Consider the following 19967-nt stretch of genomic DNA (forward strand, 5'->3'; position numbering starts at 1 on the left):
AGGGACCCAGGGGAGCACTGTGCTTTCCCCCGGGGCCTCTGAGGCTGGGACCCAGGGGAGCACTGTGCTTCCCCCCGGGGCCTCTGAGGCTGGGACCCAGGGGAGCGCTGTGCTTCCCCCACACCCATCCCCAGGGCTGCCAGGCTGGGACTGAGGGCAGGGTGGCCACTCTGTCCAGGCCAGAGGGCTTAGCTCCCTTGCACCCTTCCAATGGAGCAAGTCAGGGCTGTGCACATAGGACCTGGGACCCTAAGGCGGGGACAAAGCAGAAAGTCAGGGGAAGCTAGGACGCAGGCCCTGGATGGGTGGGGAGCGGTTGGAGAAGGAGAGCAGCCAAAGCAGTCGGAAAAGGAGAGTGGTCGGAGCCAGGCCCAGGCTCTGCAGCCCTTTGCCGGGGCCGTGAAACAACTACCCACGGAGAGCAGCATCGCCGGGCTGGCAGCAGTTCAGGGCGGCGGTTCTCAGTCCTAACCGGGAATACGCGTCACCTACTCCTGGAGTCCCGGACAGTCTTTGGGTGACTCCAGTGTGCAGCCGGGTTCAGGGGTCTCTCAGTAAGGGGCTGTTTCTGACGTGGAGGGCCTCCTGGTTCTGGAGGGTCACTGTGTGACCTTCTGGCTGGGCCAGGACACTGAGACATGAGGTACGTATGGCGCCCACGGGCCGGGCACTGAGGCTGCCGCCAGAGAAGATGGGAACCCTTCAAGGCACATCCTTAGAGGATCACCATGGGAATGTGAGATACAAGTGGATCACTGTGGTTGCCTGGGACCCACACCACGAGGGCAGCCCGTTCGGGTGAAGAATTTAAGGAGGGGGACATTCTGGCCTGGGTGGGGTGACCATGTGGGCACCAGGCTGCTGGGCCCAAGTCTGGTGGCGGCGTTGAGAGGGGCAGCGTGGGGGGACACTCAGGCCTCTGTGTCCCGGCCCAGGGTGACTAAGGGGGAAAGGAGGCGCTCGCTGTCTGTAGGTGCTTGTGGTCGCCTCACCAAACAACAGGGAGTAATCCTCAGCCTGGAGCGAAGGACTAGTTTGGGAAGAATGGGATGGAGTAGAGGAAAGTGTGAACAGAGCAGCTTGCTAACAGGAAGGCTGGTGGGGCAGGGGGCGCCCAAAGCCATTCCTGGGGACAATGGAGCAGGCCGTCGGGCCCCCAACTCCCGGCACTTCTGTTACCTGCTGCCTCACTGCTCGGAAGTTCACCCCCACCGTTTGAGGGGAAAAGTGTCAGCGAGTCAGCGACGCCTTCCCTTACCTATCCCCTCCACCTCAAGGGACCCTGACGATTAAGGGCACGTGTCATGAGGTCTGTGTGCCTTAGGCATTCTGGTCACAGGGAGCTAGAGCCCTCAGGTGGAAAGAGGGCCTAGCCCAGGAGGAGAGGTCTGTCCTGCAGGTGACACCCAGTTGACTGTCCGGAGGAAGGAAACTTGAACTCTGGGTCAGGGATTCGACTGCACCGTGGCCTGGCAGTGCAGCTTGGACCAGCCCTGGGTTTCAGTTTCTTGGAGCGCTTGGTCTCTGAGGGCCTCCGTGAGCCTGGCTAGACACTGGCAGGGCGTGGATGGCAGCCAGGTCTGGGCCAGGAAGCAGTATGCCAGGCTGGATGGGCGCTGACCTTGAGGCACCTGCAGCCTCTTCCAGGCGGGGCCCTCCTCAGCGGGAGGCTGCATGTGTCCAGAGGGAGCCCCCTGACAAGGGCAGGAGCTTGCAGGGCTTCAGAGGGGAGGACCATTCCATGCAATTCTCTTCACAATTCACCCGTGGGACCCCCAGGCCTGCAGGGCTCAGGGTCGTTTCCCCGGCAACTCAGCCTGGACTCAGAGCATGGGAGTCATCGGACTGAGACCCCTGCTCCTCCCAGACTTCAGGCAGCAGCTGGTCTGGGCCCTGCTGGTGGGGTCACCCCCATGAGTTCCTTCCTCACCCCCACTGGGCTCCCCAGCTCTGCCTCCTGCCTCACCCCTTGGAGACGGGCCACCACCCCAGCAGAGCAGACTCGGTGTGGGCGCAGGTCACTGCGGGCCGGGGATGGCCGTGTGGCTGCTAGGTGCCCACCACCTGCAGAGGCAGCTCAAGGGTGGGGTGCAGTGGGAGGAGCTGGTTTGCTGGTAAACTGCCACAGGAAGGTTCTGGAGAAAACCAGGCTCCAGTCCATCAGAAGGCCTAGTGAACCTGTAGCCAAGGTGCCCTCTGCCTTCCCGCAAAACCATCCCACCTTCCAGAAAAAGCCCATCAGAGCCCCTGGGTGAGCCAGGTGAATGGCGAAGCAGCAGCGAAGCACTCGGGCACCAGGGAGGGCCGGCCAGATAGGACCTCAGCAAGGCTCTGGCCCTCACCCTCGTTTTCCACAGATGAGGACGGCTAAAGCCACTCCTGGCCCATGTGAAAGGGGCTTTAGGTACCTGACAGGCCTAATATGGAGAAAGCACTCACAGACATCTGTCCTGTGGGGCCAACGCTGAGGAAGCCGTGACTCAGCTTGAAGGGAATCCCTGTGATGGGAGAGGCAGAGCCCAGGCCCCTCTCAAGGGCTGGCTGCAGTTGATTGTCATGGAGACCACAGGATTTCCCACGCCGGCCCTTCCCTTTCTTTTCTTTTCTCGGGAGGGCTCAAAAGATGAAATGTTCTGAAGCCATGGGCTTCACCTCCCAGGGTTTGAGGCTTGGAGCCTGGAGAGAGAGCCCCCAGAGGCTTCCTCGTCCTTCCGTGGTGTCCCCAGAGCCTCCGGCAGGGGGTCACACCCCTGCCACCTGACGTGCCTCCAGCCATGTTCAGGGCAAGCTCCCTGTGGGACCGAGGTGCAGCCTTCTTTCTAGGACACAAACTCGGACGTTGTCTGTAAGTCAGCCCTATGTGGTTCACAGCCCGCCTGACTCCCTGGGTGCCCAAGCACGCAGTTCTCAGTGCCAGCTGAATGCCACACCAAAGTGACCCAGGCCATCCTGCCCTCCTGTCAGTTAACTTCTGGCCCACAAGTATCCATCTCCCCATTGCCTCCAGCGGCCCTGCCCGATGGGGCTTCTTCCCTCAGGAAGCTGAGGTCAAGAAAGGAGACGTCTTCAGGGAGTGGCAGGGGCCCGGCGCCCTGGGGGTGCAGGCAGATGTTGGGACAGGCCGGGCGGGCAGGGGAGGGGTCCGGCACAGGCCTGTCAGGGGGGCCAGAGGCACTTAGAGCACATGGGGGCCTGGCTTGAGCAGGCTGCTGCGGCACATGGGAAACACAGGCCAGTGGGTCGTGTGGCACTGGCTGCTCTCCTGGGGATGGGCAGGAAGGAGGGAATAGGGGTCACCTCTCCCGGGCTTCCCTCATAGCTCAGTTGGTAAAAAATCTACGTGCAATGCAGGGGACCTGGGTTCGATTCCTGGGTTGGGAAGATCCCCTGGAGAAGGAAATGGCAACCCACTCCGATATTCTTGCCTGGAGAATCCCATGGACAGAGGAGCCTGGCAGGCTGCAGTCCATGGGTGTGCAAGAGTTGGACATGACTGAGTGACAAACAGACTTCTCCCCGCTCTGCCCCCTCTCTCTGTGGTCCCTGGAGCAAACCCCGAGCTTCCAGAGAGGCCCTGGGCGCTTCCAGGAGACCACTTGGTTTTCTCAGCCCCTCCTGCCCTAAGGAGGCCTTCTCAGAAGGTCCCTGGATGAGCCCCATTCAGGCATCTGCCCCCAGAGCCTGCCACACCCTCTGGAACAGGGTCAAACGAGCTGGGTGGGCCAAAGCCCCTTCCTTCCCATCCCTCTGCCTCTCCCCATCTGCCTCTCTCCACCGACTCCCAGCAAGACCCAGAAAAACAAGTCCTCATACCCTCTCCTCCCACCACACACCCCCCCAAAAAAACTTCTCAGTGTATCAGACACATTGGCTGCATTAGACACGATGAATTTTTAAGGCATGAGTTGGCAGGGTTACCATGGCTGCCTCTGCCCTGAGGGGCACACTGCTGAGGATTGATTGAAATAAATAAAACAGATTTACAACTTTCATACTTGGGAAGCAAAGAGCTGGAAGGGAAGAGAAGCCGGGGGCTGTAGGGGAGGAGGCAGGGAGCTCTCTAAACTTCAGAAGGGAGCCCATGGCCTCCTCCCCCATCTGAATGTCTCAGCGACCTGAGAGCCACTTTCTCTTTAAATTCCTAAAGGATCCCAGCTGTCGGAACAAGGGGCAGGGACCAGGCGGGAGGGCCCTTTCCTGTGGGAATGACTCTGGGCCCCGAGTTCCCTGTGCTCGACATTAGGCCGTGCTTCAGAGTTACGGCTGTGGGGCTCCTGGCAAAAGCCTGTTTCGTTGGCCTTGGGGCCGAGGGGCCACGGACACAACCTAGGGCCAAAAGGGAGAGGAAGTGAGGACCCGGCCCTCCGTGCAGGGTGCTAGCAGCTGGGGATGGAGATCAGAGGGGGACCCAGGCTAGAGGGAGAAGGCGGGTGCTCTGGGGAGACAGTCTGCCTGAAGCCCACTGGCCAGCCCTGAGTGCTCCTCCAAGGTGGGCTCCACGTGCAGCCTCGCAGGGAGCCTGACTCAGGACGCCTGCCCGCTCACCTCCCACAGCCCAACGCGCCCCCCCCCCGCCCCCACCCGCCCACCACAGGCCACACCACCCCCTGAAGAGCCGAGCTCATGGGGGCGGTCCCCCAGCCCAGCCCCTCACGGGGTGCCGGGTGGGCTGGATGGCCGGCTGGAGACGGAGGCGTGACGGACCTGGCGGGCAGCACTGGCGGAGGACGCAGAGGATGCCTCCGTGAGCATTCAGGGCAGCCTCAGACACAGCGGACAGACCTGCCCGCATCGGACACCATTGGTTGGGCCCAGCCAGACAGGAGGCACCGAACGAAGTCACTGGCGTCGCCTGTCCCCCGTGTGGCACTAACACAGCACGACTCCTCGAGGTCTGGAGGGCCTGGGAAGCACTGGTCCCCTGACTCCTCGGGGGGCAGGGGCCCTGGAGAGTGGCGGCCACCCGCTGGGCCCAGGACCTGGCAGCTGAGGCTCGTTTTGAGTTCTCTCTTCGTCGTGGGGCAGTGAGCAGGGAGGCGAACGAGGGTTGAAGCAGGAACAGACTGTATTAGTAGTGACTGGGGAAGGCTGGGGGAGCGGGAGGCAGCCCCCGCGATTATGCCCATCTCAGCAGCAGCGTCCCCTTCTGCTCAAGTGGGGTGAGTCCAGAGTCTCCCCTCCAGGCCAGCTATTCGGTGCCCTGTGCTGGTGGCCATCCCGTTAGTGGGGGTAGCTAGTGACTCGGGACAGTCAAGAGTGGGAAAGCCCTCCAGCCTCCATTTCCCCTTAAACTTCTCTTGAATCCACCTGATGCCAGTTCCACATCCCCCAACCGGTAACCGGGCTGACTCGCCAATGGGATGAGTTGTGCCCACCAGCTGGTCCCAAACAAAGCACCCTCTCTTCATGGATCAAACATATTGCCTGCTTCAGCTTTTCTACAAAAAGCCAGGCCTGAGCAAGGAGTAGGGAGGGGAGGGCCGGGCAGCCGCCCCCAGCGCCCCTCGAGAAAGGATGAGCTCACTTCACTTCCCAGCTAGCTCTGGGCAATAGGCTTGGTGTTAGAACCGGCAGGGCTGGGTGCCGGGGGCGTCGACATGCCCTGACTTGGCGACAGGCGCCAGGGAGACCAGAAGGGAGCCCGGGGACCTGGGAAGGCTTGGCTGACAGCATGGGTGGGGGAGTGTGACTTCGCTGGTCCTGTTTTTGGAGGGTATAGGGGAGTGGGGTCATGGGAAGAAGTCTCCCGTCTTCTCCCAAAGCCACATGGCTGACTTCAGATTTCCCAGCAGGAAAAGCAGCAGGATGCTTCCCCCAGGAAAAGTGCCCATGCTCAGGCCCCTGCCCCCCAAGAGCTACTCTGGTCCCCTGCCCCTCCACATGGGCCTGGCCCCCAGCTGTCCCCACCGTCCATGCCCCCCTCCTCTGTGCCAGCCCATGCCTGCCCCCGGCCCCCTCTATCCCAAAAGGACTGGGCCCCCTCCTTCAGCACCCCCACTACCAAGACGGCCTCCCCCAGGCACCCTGCCCCATGCACCGCCCCCAGGCCCGCAGGATGAGCCCGGAAGAGCAGGGCCTCTTCTCACGTTCTCTGCACACGGCCCGGCAGGGAAGGGTCTTGGTCCCCACACCAGGACTTGGCCTTGCCCAGCTTGGTCCTGGCCCCTGGAGAAGAAGCGGCGCATGGGATCTTCCCACACCAGGACAGAGCGAGGACCCGCGGCCTCGGGGCACGACCTGCCCTCTCCAGGCCCTGCCAGGCCGGTTGAGGTCTTCCTCCTGCCCACTCTGGCCCATGGTCACCTGAAGCAGGGGCTGTAGGTGGGCTCCAGGCTGGACCAAGGGCAGCACCTCCCACCATGGCTGGGGCCGTTCAGGGGCAGAGTCTGGCAGGTGCTTGGCCGGTGTTTGTGGTTGGGGGACAGTGAGAAGGCTCACACCAGCCCGGCAAGCGTGGTGTGGCCCCGGCGGGTGAGCTCTGGTCCTGAGCCTTCCCAGCCCAGCGTCCGGCTTGGCCTTTTGAGGCCGCCCCTCTCTGTGCTTTAGGGAAAGTGGCGGTCCCTCTTGTGTCCAGGGGTTTCAGAGCCGACGGAAGGTAGGGTGCTCCCCTGAGAGCTCCTGTGAGTGACACAGGGTCCCCCACGGGAACTCGGACCTGGAAGCATGGGACAGTGGTCCATGCCGCAGCGGGCAGCTGGAGGAGAGAGGGCAGAGTGCGCGCTGCAGGCCGCCCCAGGGCAAGCGCGGGCCGCCCCGGGGCAAGTGCAGGTGGAGCCCTGCTCTCCTCGGGCCTAAGGGGGCCTCCAGGTTGTGGCCTCCCAGACCCCACCCAGGCTCCCTCCCACCCCACCTCTCTGCCTTGTCCCCAAGTATTTTCCAAGCTATTGTCTCACATGAATAGCACGTTAATGTGGGTATTAAAAAATATGGGCAAATGTTTAATGCTCGCAAGCTGTGTTTCATTATTGATGCTCTGCTTGAGGGCCCGGCAGGCAGCACAAGCAGGCGGGGGCTCCACGGAGAAGTGATGACGCAGCAGCCCTGTGAGGCCGCCATCTGCCGGGCCCGCTCACTACGGGCTCCTAGGAGGCAGAGTGGGGAAGGGAGCTTGGTCCCTGGGTCTGAAGCCGCCCCTCCTCCCCTGCCGGTGTGGCCAGGCCCCTCTGCGTGCGTGGGGTGCCGGCTCAGCAGATCCCACGGGGGGAGCCTGGGGCCGGGCCAGGGAGGCTGGGCCGCCTGTGCGGGTCACACCACAAACTCAGGTTTTGTGAGAAATGGCCCCTTATTTTCGGCCATGCTGGGTCTCCGTTGCTGCATGCAGGTCTTCTCTAGTTGCAGAGAACGGGGCTACTCTGTAGTTGCAGTGTGCAGGCTTCTCATAGCGATGGCTTCTCTTACTGTGGAGCAGACTCTTGGTGCACAGACTTCAGAAGTTGCCACCCAGGGGCACTTGTGTCTTGAGGGCGCTAGAGCGTGCTGGCTTTGGTAGTTGTGGCGCACGGGCCTAGCTGTTCTGCGGCATGTGGAATCTTCCCGGACTGGGGATTGAACCTGTGCCCCTGCATCGGCAGGCAGATTCTTATTCACTGCAGCACCAGGGAGGTCCATAATTTAGCACTTTTTAAGAAGCACCCCAGTAGTGGCACGGAGGGTGAAAAAAGAAGCAGGGAGTCTGATTAGAAGGTGGCTTGGAATTGAGCAGGCAAGAGAGGGCTGAGCGGTGGCCCCGGGCAGGATGGCTGAGACGGGCCAGGAGGCAGGCGTGCCCTGAAGGCAGAGCCCTGGTGAGAGGGCCCCTGAGGGTCACGGAGGACTCCATGGTTTGGGCTGCAGCAGCTGCATGGGCAGTGATGTCCCCTGAAGGCTGGGGGCCTGAGTTGAGGGGGAAACTAAGAGGTGTGCTGTGGCCCCACCAAGCCTGAAGGGCCTGTTGGTCAAGCGGGCAGGGCAGCCACCAGGCGAGCGGTGCCCATCCAGAAGCCACCAGGGCTTGAGAGGCGTGTGTGGGAGCCGCTCATCTAGAAACAGCTTTGAAGACATCCTCGGGGCCAGACACGGCCACCAAGGGTGCCAGCCAGAAAGGGAGCCGACGGCGACCGAAAGCCCCAAGGAGGAGGGCGTGGTGGTGACACGGATGTACTCAGCGCTCTGCTGTCCTGACCTTCTGAGGCTTCCTTGTGCTCGCAGCTTCTTAGAGATGCCAGGAGGCCGTGGTGCCTGCCTCCGCTCCTCGCCACCCCCTCACCGGTCTCTCTGCACCTGCCCTGGCCATCCTCTGGCTGCCACAGGCCCCCCCGGGCCCGTGGTCCCTGGGGAGCGCTGCCTGGCAGCAGCCTCAGCTGTCGGCCCCTGTCATGGAGACGGCGGCAGCTGCGGGCGATGGTCACTTGTGACCATTTGTCAGAAAGCACTCCTTCCTCCCGGCCTGCCCTCCTATCCTGCTTCTCTCCCACGGCCCTGGAGAGGGGCCCATCTTGGGCTGGGAGGGCCCCGAGGGGACAGAAGCGCTGTCAGTGCTCTGCCAAAGGGCCACCCGTGGTACCAACGCGGGACCCAACCAGGGGTCCCGTCCGCCACGCACCACGCGTCACACAGGCTGTCAGGAGTCTGGGTAGCTGCCCCCCCAAATCGCCCCAACAGTGCAGGTAGACGTCACCCCCAATTAGAAGGTGGAGAAATTGTCCACAGACACACTGGGTCACACAGCTGGTCAGGAATCAGGAGCACTAGGCTCGGGGCCATGGCCCATCCTCCACCCGCCCCACCTGCCCCCACGATGGCGGAGCCCTCCCCGTCCCACCTCTGGCCCATCCCCCCAACAGCTTTGTTTCCATTTCTTTGGTGGTTTCTGGCCCCAGCCTGCTGGTTCCAGCTGGGCCTAGGCTGGAGACAGCCTGCCTGCTCTTTACGCTTCGTGGTTTGGCCTCTCTGTTACCAAATGCTCTGGGATTTTTCTGGAGCCAGGGGTGGAGAAGAATCTTCTCCAGTCTGGCCCCAGGGCGTGGCTGGTATTCGGAAGGAAGCAGGAAGCCAGACCCTGATAATGCTGAGTTTAGTGTATGTTCAGTAGCCAGAAGCAGAGATGTTAGAGGCTCATTGGCTCCAAGTGGGGCATATTTTGTTCAGCACCTTTGAGGCCTCAGACCCCTGTTCACACAAGCCTGAGGCCTGAGAAAAGACCAGGAGTCAGGCAAACAGACACTGACCCCGGATGAGAGACAGGAAAGGGGGCGCCATGCTGGCACCGGCCCCCAACAGGCAGGGCTCAGGGGCCACACCCCACCCTTCTTACCAGCCTTTGCCAACTCCTGGGTTTGCTTTTCTCGCTTCCAGAGGCCTTGAGATTCCTAGACTCCCGACAGAAAGGCCTGCTTGTCCCGGCAAGGCCAGGCTTCTGTGGGCAGCTGGCAAACCAGGGAGGTCGATAGGCTTCCCCGAGCCCTGTCCTTGAGACCTGGTGTCACTGTTGACATCACCTTGGTCCAGAGACCCAGGGGAAACTGCTTTCTTCCTCTGTTCTCTGGGTTCCCAGTTTTCCCTTTTATAAAATGGAGACTCCTTCCCAGAAAGCCCGAGCCTTATCCCCCAAGCTGTCTTTCTTGGGATTTCACATTCTGGCCTGGGGTGGAGGGATAAACACAGCCTGTGGGACTCTGGAGTGCCCGGGAGCCATGGACCCAGCTCCACTATGAGTGGCCCCCTTGGGCCCCCCAGAGGCCCAGGAGCCAGGGGTCCTGCCACAGGTCCAGAAGGCTCTGCCTCCTGCTGCACATGGAGAGCATCTTCCCCCTCACCCCTCGCCCCTCCCCCAGGCAGCTCTGCCTCCTGTTGCATGCGGAGAGCATCTTCCACTCGATGGCGGACATCTTGCTCCGGGAGGAGGACCTCACGTTCGCCTCAACCATGGTCCACACCCTCAACACCATCCTGCTGACCTCCACTGAGCTCTTCCAGCTGCGAAACCAGCTCAAGGACCTAAAGACCCCGGTACTCCTCACCCGCAAGCTCCAGCCAGTGTCGTTCGTGTGTGCACGGGGCACGGCCGTGCCAGCCTGCCCCTCGGTCCCCAGAGATTGGCGGGGAGGAGACAAGGATGTGACCCGAGGCCTCCCGGTCCAGTGTCAAATACAGGTCCCTTTGGGTGGGCTGTATGTGAGTGCTAGCCACGGGCGTGAGTTTCCTTGGAGCAGCCCGCCATGAAGGGCTCTGCCCACAGAAGACTGGGGACCCTGCTCCAGGGTCCATGTGCCCTCCCTGACACCCCACCCCAACCTGGCACTGCCCTGTGCACACAGAGCAGCTCAGTTCTGAGCCCCCATTGCAGGCCTGGATGAATCGTGCTTACTGGGCTGTGCCAGCTGGTCAGGGTCGGGCCTGTGAATACAACCCCGCCACGGTCGGGTGTCACTGCTCCCCTGACCCTCCTCCTTAGCCTGGGCCCCCCTCTCCCTCAGAGGGACATGTCTGTGTCAGCCAGGGTGTCATGGTGCTGTCTGGCCCAGGAGTTTTGAGTGAGGACCCACCAGGGCTGGTCAGAGAGAGCAGGAAGGCGCTCACCATTCTGCCAAACCGCTCTGGGGGATGTGGGTCAAAGGCCTCACTCAGACTGAGCTGCGGAGGGTCCCTGGGGTTGGCTGTCATACAGGACAGGCTGGCCTGGCGGCTCTGGGGCTTCCATCTGGGCTGTGCTCATCATCCTCCCAGCTCAGACGCTGCACTGGCCGTCTCTGGGGTCTCCAGGACGGCCAGGCCTGTGCCTGGGGGCACTGGGGCCTGGCCTCTGGGAATGAGCCAGGCCACACCCCTGCCTCCCTCCTGTAGGATGTTCCTCAGGGCAGGGGCGCTCCCTAGGGTGGGCTCAGCTCCAGGCGTGGTTTCAAGTGCAAGGTGAGCTGCAGAGGAAGGAAGAGGTGGCTTTGAGGATGACAGGAAGGTGCTGCCCAGGAGAGGAGGCAGGGCCCTGAGCAGGCTTCCTCCCCGCCCGCACCCAGCGCCCTCACGGACCCCTAGGCCCTGCCGTGGAGGGCTGGGAGGGTGACTGCTGTTATCTGCCGAGTTGGGAGCGCCAGCGCCCAGGCCAGGCTCGCTGCCGGCAGGCCCTCGCAGCCACAAGCACGTGGCTCTGTGCGCGAGAGTAATGACAGGGTCTGAGGAGGAGCTGTCAGCGTTTCCTTTGTGACGGCTCCTTCCGGCTGGGCTGCCAAACAGCCCTGAGGCCGAGCCGGCCCCTAGTGCCCTGCGAGGCGCCCGCGGTGGGGGAGGGCGGGGCACGGCTGAGGGCCCCCGCGGCGGGGGTCAGGGGCGGGGCCCGGTGGGGGGAGGGGAGGGGGCACGGCTCGGGGGCGTGGCCCGCGGCGGGGGTCAGGGGGCGGGGCCCGGGTGGGCTCTTGACAGCGCACACCCCTTCACCCCGCAGGAGAGCCGGAACCTGTTCTGCTGCCTGTACCGCTCCTGGTGCCACAACCCCGTCACCACGGTGTCCCTCTGCTTCCTCACCCAGAACTACCGGCACGCCTACGACCTCATCCAGAAGTTGTATCCTTCTCTCACCATCCTGCCACCCAGCCTCGGGCGATGGAGGCCGGTCCTAGAGGACTCCCCTCCAAGGCTCCCCTCCGGGCCTGTGGCTTTAAGGCCTGTGAGGCCCAGTGAGGGACGCAGCTGAGGAACCGGGGTCATCTCGCGAACCGGAGGTCGGGAAGGGTGCGTGCTTACGTGAGGGTGCGCCGGGAGAGAGGCAGGGTGTCCTCAGCCCAGTGCTGGCGCAGGGACGGGGCGGTTGGACGGCAGGAGGAGTTGAGCCCAGGGGCCTTCGGGGGCCGCCGAGCCTCGTAGAGGACGTGCCTGGGAGAAGCGGAGCAGCCGTGGGGCCTCGGGACGAGGGAGGGCCCCAGAGCCTGTCGGGGCCTGTCTCAGAGGAAGGCATCCACGGTCAGGTTTTGCTTGGAACACTGTGAAGCAAACCAGCTTTCTCTGCATGGTGTCTGACCTGGATCACACAGCTACGTAGGAGGCAGAATTGGCTGCCTCCTCTGAGGGGCGGAGAGCTGGGCTAAGCAAAGAGCGGCCCTGCGGCACCTCCGCTGATGGTCCGCCGCAGCCTTGCCTGGCTCCCTGAGGCGCCCATGCGCCATCACACCTCTGTCTGCCCTCGTCACTCAGGCGGGAACGGGGCCCTGCCTGCCCCAGCCCCCCGTGGGCTGCAGGCCCGAGATAAGAGCCCTCAGGGCCTGGTGGGCGCAGAGGAGAGGAGCAGAGGAAGCACGGGGCTGCCCTGCTGGCTCGGTCTAGAGGGGCAGAAAGGCAGAGGGAACAGGCTGCTGAGGCTGTGCTTTGTGTCCCAATGCTGCTCAGGCGGAAACATGGCCTGAGCCCAGGAGCCAGGGCCTGGGGCAGGGGCTGCATGTTCGGTGCAGCCAGGCCAGCCCTGGGCCAGCGCCTCTGCGCCCCCAGCCCAGCCCCCTAGAGAGCAGGCTGCCCCCAATGCCCCCAGCCCAGCTCCTCAAGAGAGCGGGCTGCCCCGGGGCCCCCGCACCCCCAGCCCAGCTCCTCAGAGAGCAGGCTGCCCCAAATGCCCCTAGCCCAGCTCCTCAGAGAGCGGGCTGCCCCCAAATGCCCCTAGCCCAGTTCCTCAGAGAGCAGGCTGCCCCCAACGCCCCCAGCCCAGCTCCTCAGAGAGCGGGCTGCCCCCAACGCCCCCACCCTAGCCCCTCAGGCAGGCAGGCTGCCCTGGCCAGCAATGAGGCTTCCTTGACCACCCTCCCAGCGGGGACCTGGAGGTCACCGTGGATTTCCTCACGGAGGTGGACAAGCTGGTGCAGTTGATCGAGTGCCCCATCTTCACATGTGAGCGTGCGCCGTCCTGCTGGGAGGCTGTGGAGCCAGACTCGGAGAGCGGCTCTCTGCCCCTGGGGAGGGAAGGGGGGCAGGCAGGCACCCAGGGGCGCTTCTGGAACATCAGGAGTGTGAGAATGGGAGGACGGGGCTCAGGCGGCGGGCTGGAACAGGGCATCAGAACCTGCCTATGCGCTGGCAAAACCCACCTGGGGCAGGCGGGGCGGCCATCAGGGGTGCTTTCCCAAGCGCCTAGGAGCCAGCCTCTCGTCCCTGCAGAGCAGACCTGGCATCCGCCAGGAGCTGACGGCAGGCGCTGAGTGTAACACCTGGGCTAAGTGTGCGGGGGAGCGGCTGGCCGAGCCGAGCACAGCTCTTGGCGCCTTACCTCATCCAGTGCCTGCTCCCCAAAGCAGGCGGCTCTGAACACAGCCCGTGTGCTTACGGTGTGGAAATGAAGCTGGGCGGCAGCCCTGCTGACAGCCAGCTTCCTCCTGAGCCCAGCACCCAGGCCCCTTGCTTGGGCAGCACCCCTGGCCTACCCAGGCCAAGCCCTGGAGCCCAAAGGCGACTCAGGGGCCGTGGGCTGCCCCCCCATCCAAAGAGAAGGCAGCTTCTCCGCACAGCCACCATCATGGTGACAGGCCCATGAGCAGGAGGGAGACCCTGTTCCCAGCGGAGGGCATCAGAGCGTACCCCAGACGGTCCCTGGACTGACATTTCACTTTCTCAGAGGTCTTCCGGAGTAGCCTGGCTTGTGCTCCCCTGACGGCAGGTCCAGCCCAACCCTAAGAGAAGCCGCAAACGTCTCTCCAGGCCCAGGGCTTTCATGCGGGGACCACAGCAGAGTGGTCCACAGCTGGCCCTGCCTAGCCCCGTTCACACCCTCGGTGGCCTCGAGCCCTGTGGTGACTAGCTTGGCCCCCAGCCCAGCTCACCCAGGGCCAGAGCAGGGACGGGGTTTGGAACCGGCGCCGCTGGGCCTGGGGTGAGGGGAGGGGCTGCTGCTTGAGACCCCTGCCTCCTGCCGCAGCCCGCCCCAAGGCCCGTGTGGAGCTCCTGGGTGACATGGCCTCTTCAGGGCTATGTAGCTTGTCCTCCACCAAAGATTCTCAAGATGGGGCCTTAGACACAAGAAAGAAACGAGTGATTCCCTGGAAGGGCTCAGGAGAGCCGAGTGGTCCCGTCTACTTGGGACCATGCTGGGCAGGGCCCAGGTGCATCCCTCCCGTCTGGCACAGTGTGGGCAGGGCTGGTATCTGAGGCCGATGTCCAAAAGTGTCCACCAGACGCTCCTGGCTCAGTGTGTTCAGTCACACAGCAAAGAACTTCCCACCCTGCCCTCCCTTAAAGCTGCCCCTGCCCAGCCTCTCTCTGGCTCACCCTGTTTACAGCGCTCTGTGCCCATGTGTGGAGCGGGCCCAGGGATCTGTCATGCTCCGGCTGGGGCCCCTCAGTGCCAGGGAACGGTGGGTGTGTGCAAGGCCCGGCGGCTGGCTGGGGTCACCAGGCTGAGGTAACTGTCGGGAAGGTTGGACGGCAGGGGAGGCTGATCTCGTGTGATCACGGGACGGCTCAGACGCCGCTGGAGGGGGCAGGCTGCGAGGAGCCCAGCCACCCCGCCGGCCCTCCTGGCCAGGCTGCAGTGCCATCAGAGCCGTCCTGACCCCCACCTCCGCCCTCCGCCTTGCCCTCCGCCCTCCCTGACCCCGACCCTCCGCCCTCCCTGACCCCGACCCTCCGCCCTCCCTGACCCCCGCCTCCGCCCTCCCCGACCCCTGCCCTCTGCCCTCCTTGACCCCTGCCTCTGCCCTCCCGCAGACCTGCGCCTGCAGCTGCTGGACGTGAAGAGCAACCCGTACCTGATCAAGGCCCTGTACGGCCTGCTCATGCTGCTGCCGCAGAGCAGCGCTTTCCAGCTGCTGTCACACCGGCTGCAGTGCGTGCCCAACCCTGAGCTGCTGCAGACCGAGTGAGTGCCCAGCTCGGGGACACGGCCTAGCGCATCGGGGCACGAAAGGGGTGACCTGGGCCCTCCCTGACCTCCCCCTCACACCTCCTGTCACTGCGGACACTGTTCGCCTCACGGCCTCTTGTCTGTAGGCCTCCCGTTTCCACATCAGAGGAGACCTGGCCCTGTTCACAAGGTGGTAGGTAGTTGGGTTGAGTTTATTAAAAAGTTTGAGCAGGTGCTGGAGTGACCCAAACAGAAAGTGCAGGGTGAGGAATTCGTGTCCTGTTTTGGAGACTGTGTCGCCTGGGGCATGTGGTGGAAGGGCCGCAGGGGGTCCCTCCCAGGCACAGACAGCCCTCCCCCTACGTGCAGCAGAGAGACAGCCCTGGGCCACAGCGTGTCCCCGGTCGCCGCGGACCCTCCCCATCGCCGGGTGGGGTGGGAGACAAGGGCGCACTGTGGCCACCCTGCTCTCGACCCATCCACAGGCAGCACAGGTCCCAGGCTGGCTGCCCGGAGAGGCCCTGCATGCCAGCCTCCAGGGGCATCCAGACCCCCACCCTGAACCCACTGCTGGCCCGGCCCCCGGAGCCTGTTGGGTCATGTCTATATTTGGTAACCCTTGGAGGCTTTGCCTCATCCACAGGCATTTGGCATCCGAGATGGAAATTTTCACTTGTCAGGTCACCATGGAAACAAGCAGAGCCACTGAGATTTACGCTGAATGGAGCGCACCCAGCTTGCACCAGATGCCCTGTGCGTCTAGAATTCCCTCCCAGGCTGTGCAAGCCCCTCGGCAGGCTGGGTGCCTCATGCCCACAAGAGGACTCAGGCCTTTACCCTTGCGGTGGACACAGGCAGCCTTGAGATGCCCATGTGCCTTCTGTCCTGCAGGGCCTGGGGCACCACCCCTCCCCCACCTGACCTGATCTGTCCAGAGGCTGGACGTGTGGTCCCCGATGGGCTTTCTGCCTGCCCCAGGCCATTCAGAGGGGCTGGAGCCCCCAGGCCAAGGCCCAGCTCCTGTGCACCATGCCCCCCCCCCCCAGACAGCAGCAGGGAGGGCTGGGTGCTGCCCCAGCTGCTCATGACGCCGCTGGGTGATCCTCAGGAGGGGACACTCAGGGCTCAGGGTGCCCTGGGGGGCAGGGGCAGCCACAGGGTTAGGTGTGGGTTTTATTCCCTCAGCTGGAGTGCCTCTGGCTGCTGGGACTCAGAAAGGCCCAGGACCTGTACTGTGCTTTGTTGGCCTGGCCTCTGCTGGCCACCAGTACCTGATGGGTGTTAGGGTCGCCCTGGCAGCCACTTAGGAGGGAAGGTGAGAAGGAGGCAGAAAAGGCTGCTTGCCTGTGACCTCTGGGCCGGGCCACAGCCCCTGTGCTGCTAAAGGCCGGTGCCTCCTAAGAGCTCTGTCCGCTACATCTCCTCGCATAGGGAGCATTCTATGAAAAGGAAGGAAGGCTCAGATCAGTTGGAGCCCTCCCCAAGCCAGGGTAAGGCAGGTCTGCAGGTGAAAGCTGGGAAAAGGAGGCTCGCCCCTGGTCTCCCGTGGTCAGCGTCAGCACGTCTGGGGCCTCTGGCTGATAGGTGGCTCGCAGGCCTGGACTAGGGTCTGGTCCACGCTCTGCTGAGGGTTTGCTGTGTGGCCTCAGGCCGGCCCCATGGTTTCTCGGGGCTCTCGATGTCTTCCATCAGTAAGTGAGCACTGGACTAAATGGATCCATGAGGGTCTGCCCAGCCTTCATGGCATTGGGTTCCCAGGCTCTCCTTGCAGGGACCCAAGAAGAGCTGCCCTGGAAGAAGGCAGGGAAGAGCGGGTGAGGAGGGGGGCCTCAGGGCCAGCTGTGGGTGGGCGGCCGCTTGCCGGCTTAGGCTTAGAGACAGGTCCACCCTGGAGAGGCAACCCTGCGCAGGGCGGTGGTGGGAAGACAGTGGCGGGCTGCCCAGCAGGCCCATGAGCAGGAACCAGCTGGAGGAGCCTCTGCTCCTTGCCCCCCCGCACCCCACCGAGGGCTTAGGGACCCTGGCCACCGGTTCAGGCTTCTGGGCCATTGTTTTCCTCTGTGAGGTAAGAGGGACCCTCTGAAGCAGAAGCTGGTGACATTTAGCAGCCAGGAGCCGGGTGACAGGTACGTGGTGGTGGAAGAGAGGGCTGGCCTTGGGTTCTGGAATCCCAGCCCTGTGCTGCTGGCCAGGTGTCCCCCAGCCACTCATGGCCTGAGGGTCGTAAACATACAGGGAACACAAAGGGCTGAAGTGGCCACACCCTGGACTGGCAGTGGGCGACTGGGGGCGGGGGCGAGCCTCATTCCCAGCCTCCATGTTGGAGGAGCCCCCCCACCCTGGAACACAGCCCTCCCTGCCCCCAAGACTCCGGGCGGGGAAGGGCCTGCCCACAGGGGGCTGAGTCACGTGAGGGGCAGGACTTGCTGCCTTCGGGGCGCGGGAGCAAGGGGACGCCCAGCCCCCCACCCTCGCCCGCCCGGCCACATCTGTGCACAGCACCCGGGATTTACCGCCGTCACTGGCATCTCCCTGGCAACCCCTAATCTCAGCCCCTCTGTGTCTAATGCAAAGAGTGCTGGGGGGAGGAACACACAGACCATGGGTGCCGGCCTCAGACGACGCACTTCATCATCTCTGGCCTGCACGTCTCCCCTTCTTCCGTCTATGTGGGTGGCATGGCATCTGGCCACCCCCTGGGGCCAGGGCTCCAGGGTGTCCCTCAGCCACCTCAGAAGGGGGAGCTGCTCCCTTGTGGCAGTGACACCAGGCCCCAGGAGTACTACGCCAGGGATGTCCCTTCCGCTTTCCCAGGGGAGCCCGGAATGCTGCCCACGGTCTGGCCCCCAAGAGTGAACCCAGCCCAGCTCCTTGTGAGCTTTGCTGAACCAGTGTTGCCCGAGGCCCAGGTGAGGTGAACTAATAGTTCACCCCAGCAGAGAGTCCTGCAAAGACTATTTTTCTCCCTCATTTTGGTCTCACTGGAGGCAGATCCATGTGGTCCAGGAAGGATCTGCTTCTGGACTCTGAAGGCTGGAGGCCATGGTGAAGGGCTCTTTTGACAACTGTGGGCTGATCAGCTAGGCAGAGAATCTTTGGGCCACTGGGCCCAGGAAAGAAGCGGCCACAGCCACACTCCAAGGTGTTTACAGGTCGTGTATCTTTGTCAGGAAGGGAACAGGCTGAGCAGGGGTACGGGGCTGCTCCAGATGGCATCCCAACCATGGGAAGAGTTCCTGCTGTCCCTGGTCCTGGTGTTTTTTGAGAGGTGCCTTCCAGCTCTGACCACTGGTGGGCTGCGCCCCACCAGGAGCCAGGTTCATCGGTGAGGTTTTCATTTGCGTGAAGCACTGTTGTGATTCCCCCAAGCGGAGTGAGCTGCTGGGCCTCAAAGGGACATGGTTGTAGCCGCAGTGGCCACCCATTGGGCACCTAGGCTGGGACTGGACACCAGGGCAAGTTCCTCCTGCTGTGTCTCGTATTGCAGCTGTGCAGTGCACAACCTGTGCTACGGCACAGAGCAGCTAGGAGGGTGCTAACGAGGAGTTCTCAGAGGCGTCGGCTGCCCAGTAGCAAAACCAGCTTTCCTTCCCCGGGGACACAGAGTGACTGAGGGCCTCTGAGCCCCAGAGCTCAAAAACAGAGGTCCTGCCAAGTGGAGGGCCAGTAGACCTCGGCCATCCCTGTGGTCCCTGGCCTCAGCCCTGCCCCTCCTCCCCTTTCTCCCTGGACCCTGTTCCAAGCCCCAGCTGGCTTCCTGGCTGGCTGCTGGCCCTGGCTTTCACCCCAAAGGGAGCCACTCATAAACAGGAAATGCTTCCCGGTGTGATGCCTGCTCTGGGTGCCGTTGCCAGCCCACAGGCTGAGGGCCTTATCCAAGCGGCAGTGTTGACTGGTCCCACTCGCTGTGGGGGAGGGGGCACTCCACCAGCCTGTGGCTGGTGCTTCCCCCTTCAGCATCCCCACATGCACTCAGGCCCTGACGTTGAGCCCTTCTGCTCCCTTCCACAGAGACGGTCTGAAGGCGGCACCCAAGTCGCAGAAAGCAGACTCCCCAAGCATCGACTACGCGGAGCTGCTGCAGCACTTCGAGCGGGTCCAGAAGAAGCACCTGGAAGTGAGGCACCAGCGGAGTGGGCGTGGGGATCACCTGGACCGGAGGGTGGTCCTCTGACGGCCTGGCGTGGAAGCGGGCCCACGGAGTGGTGCCATGGTGTACTGGGGGTCTTCAGGCTTCCTCCCTGCAGAGCCCAAGGGTCTGCCTCGAGGGCAAGGCTGGGCCTGGCCACCAGCGCGGGGCAGGGTAGTGGGCTGGAGGCACTGACCACCGCACTGCTCTCACAGCCCAGCCCCGGGCCCCCAGCACAGTCAGCTGCACTGGGGATCAGACAGAGCTGGCTTCCCACCAGGGTGGGGCCGCAAGCTCAGACATCCCCGTTTTCTGGAATCGGGTTCTTTCTAACGCCCTCTTGTAAAGAGCTTGACGCCCCAAGCCCACCAGAGCTCTGACCTCGTGCAGATGTGTGTACATACATGTATACCCGTCTGTGTGCACATAGGGACCAGCACAGAGATCCGTACGAAGGACGCACCCCTCCCCAATAAAGAAGTGACAGAAAACCCTCCACCCACGCCTGGCCTGCTCCTTCCCCACGGTGCCCGCCCCGCCGATGCTCAGCAGCCCTGGGACCCTGCTGCTGGTCCTAGAGACCTGTTCTCATGCCCCCAGGCTTTGGGGAGCCTCAGATAGGCCCACTGATCTCCCAGTGGCTCTTGTGGGTCCCTGGAGTAGGAGAGAAAGGCCTTGGGTGGGCTTTTCCCCAGAGCCCCAACATAGGCCTGGGAGGGTGGGTTTCCCTGTCTGGAGTCTCCAGGACAGGAAGACAGGCTGAACTCACCATGGCATCCTCCTATGTATGTACCCAGGCATCAGAGAGGGAATGAGATCACACAGATCACACATCTGCCTCTGCTCTGCTGGTCCCGCTCGGCCCCAAACCCTGAGGACCGGACCCCACCATCCCCAGAGGTCCGGCCTGGGGCACCCCGTGCAGGTGGCATCAGCACGGGCCCTGCTTGGAAAGGAGCCAGAGAACTGGGGGAGGTCCAAACTCCTGTGCCTGGGGTAAAATGTCCCAAGGCGGGCGGCCTCCGGGACACCGTACGCCCCTGCTAC

General features: G+C 63.4%; 1 protein-coding gene and 1 long non-coding RNA gene across 3 annotated transcripts in view; one reads left to right on the plus strand and one right to left on the minus strand.

Moving 5' to 3' along the window:
- Window positions 1–19418, plus strand: part of VAC14 (VAC14 component of PIKFYVE complex) — a 76442-nt gene extending 57024 nt beyond the window's left edge. The window contains exons 15-19 of the mRNA XM_086349784.1: window positions 9813–9987; window positions 11417–11535; window positions 12767–12846; window positions 14656–14806; window positions 18803–19418. Of these exons, the coding sequence (XP_086205910.1) occupies window positions 9813–9987; window positions 11417–11535; window positions 12767–12846; window positions 14656–14806; window positions 18803–18965 (688 nt within the window). The 3' untranslated portion in view covers window positions 18966–19418. The remainder of the gene's footprint in view (window positions 1–9812; window positions 9988–11416; window positions 11536–12766; window positions 12847–14655; window positions 14807–18802) is intronic.
- On the minus strand, window positions 6910–12003 carry LOC147352889 (uncharacterized). 2 transcript variants are annotated; one of them, XR_015145232.1, is made up of 3 exons: window positions 11716–12003; window positions 10558–10892; window positions 6910–7617 (listed from the first exon to the last, which is right to left on the minus strand). It is a non-coding gene; the product is annotated as an uncharacterized LOC147352889 (long non-coding RNA). The 2 variants fall into 2 exon arrangements; XR_015145231.1 differs by lacking the exon at window positions 6910–7617 and having other exon boundaries at window positions 10530–10892; window positions 11716–11899.
- Window positions 19419–19967: the final 549 nt, after the last annotated feature.

This window comes from Bos grunniens, chromosome 18 (assembly GCF_055505025.1).
Source record: "Bos grunniens cultivar Pamir isolate PY7600 chromosome 18, Bosgru_T2T1.0, whole genome shotgun sequence".
NCBI classification, from domain to species: Eukaryota; Metazoa; Chordata; class Mammalia; order Artiodactyla; family Bovidae; genus Bos; species Bos grunniens.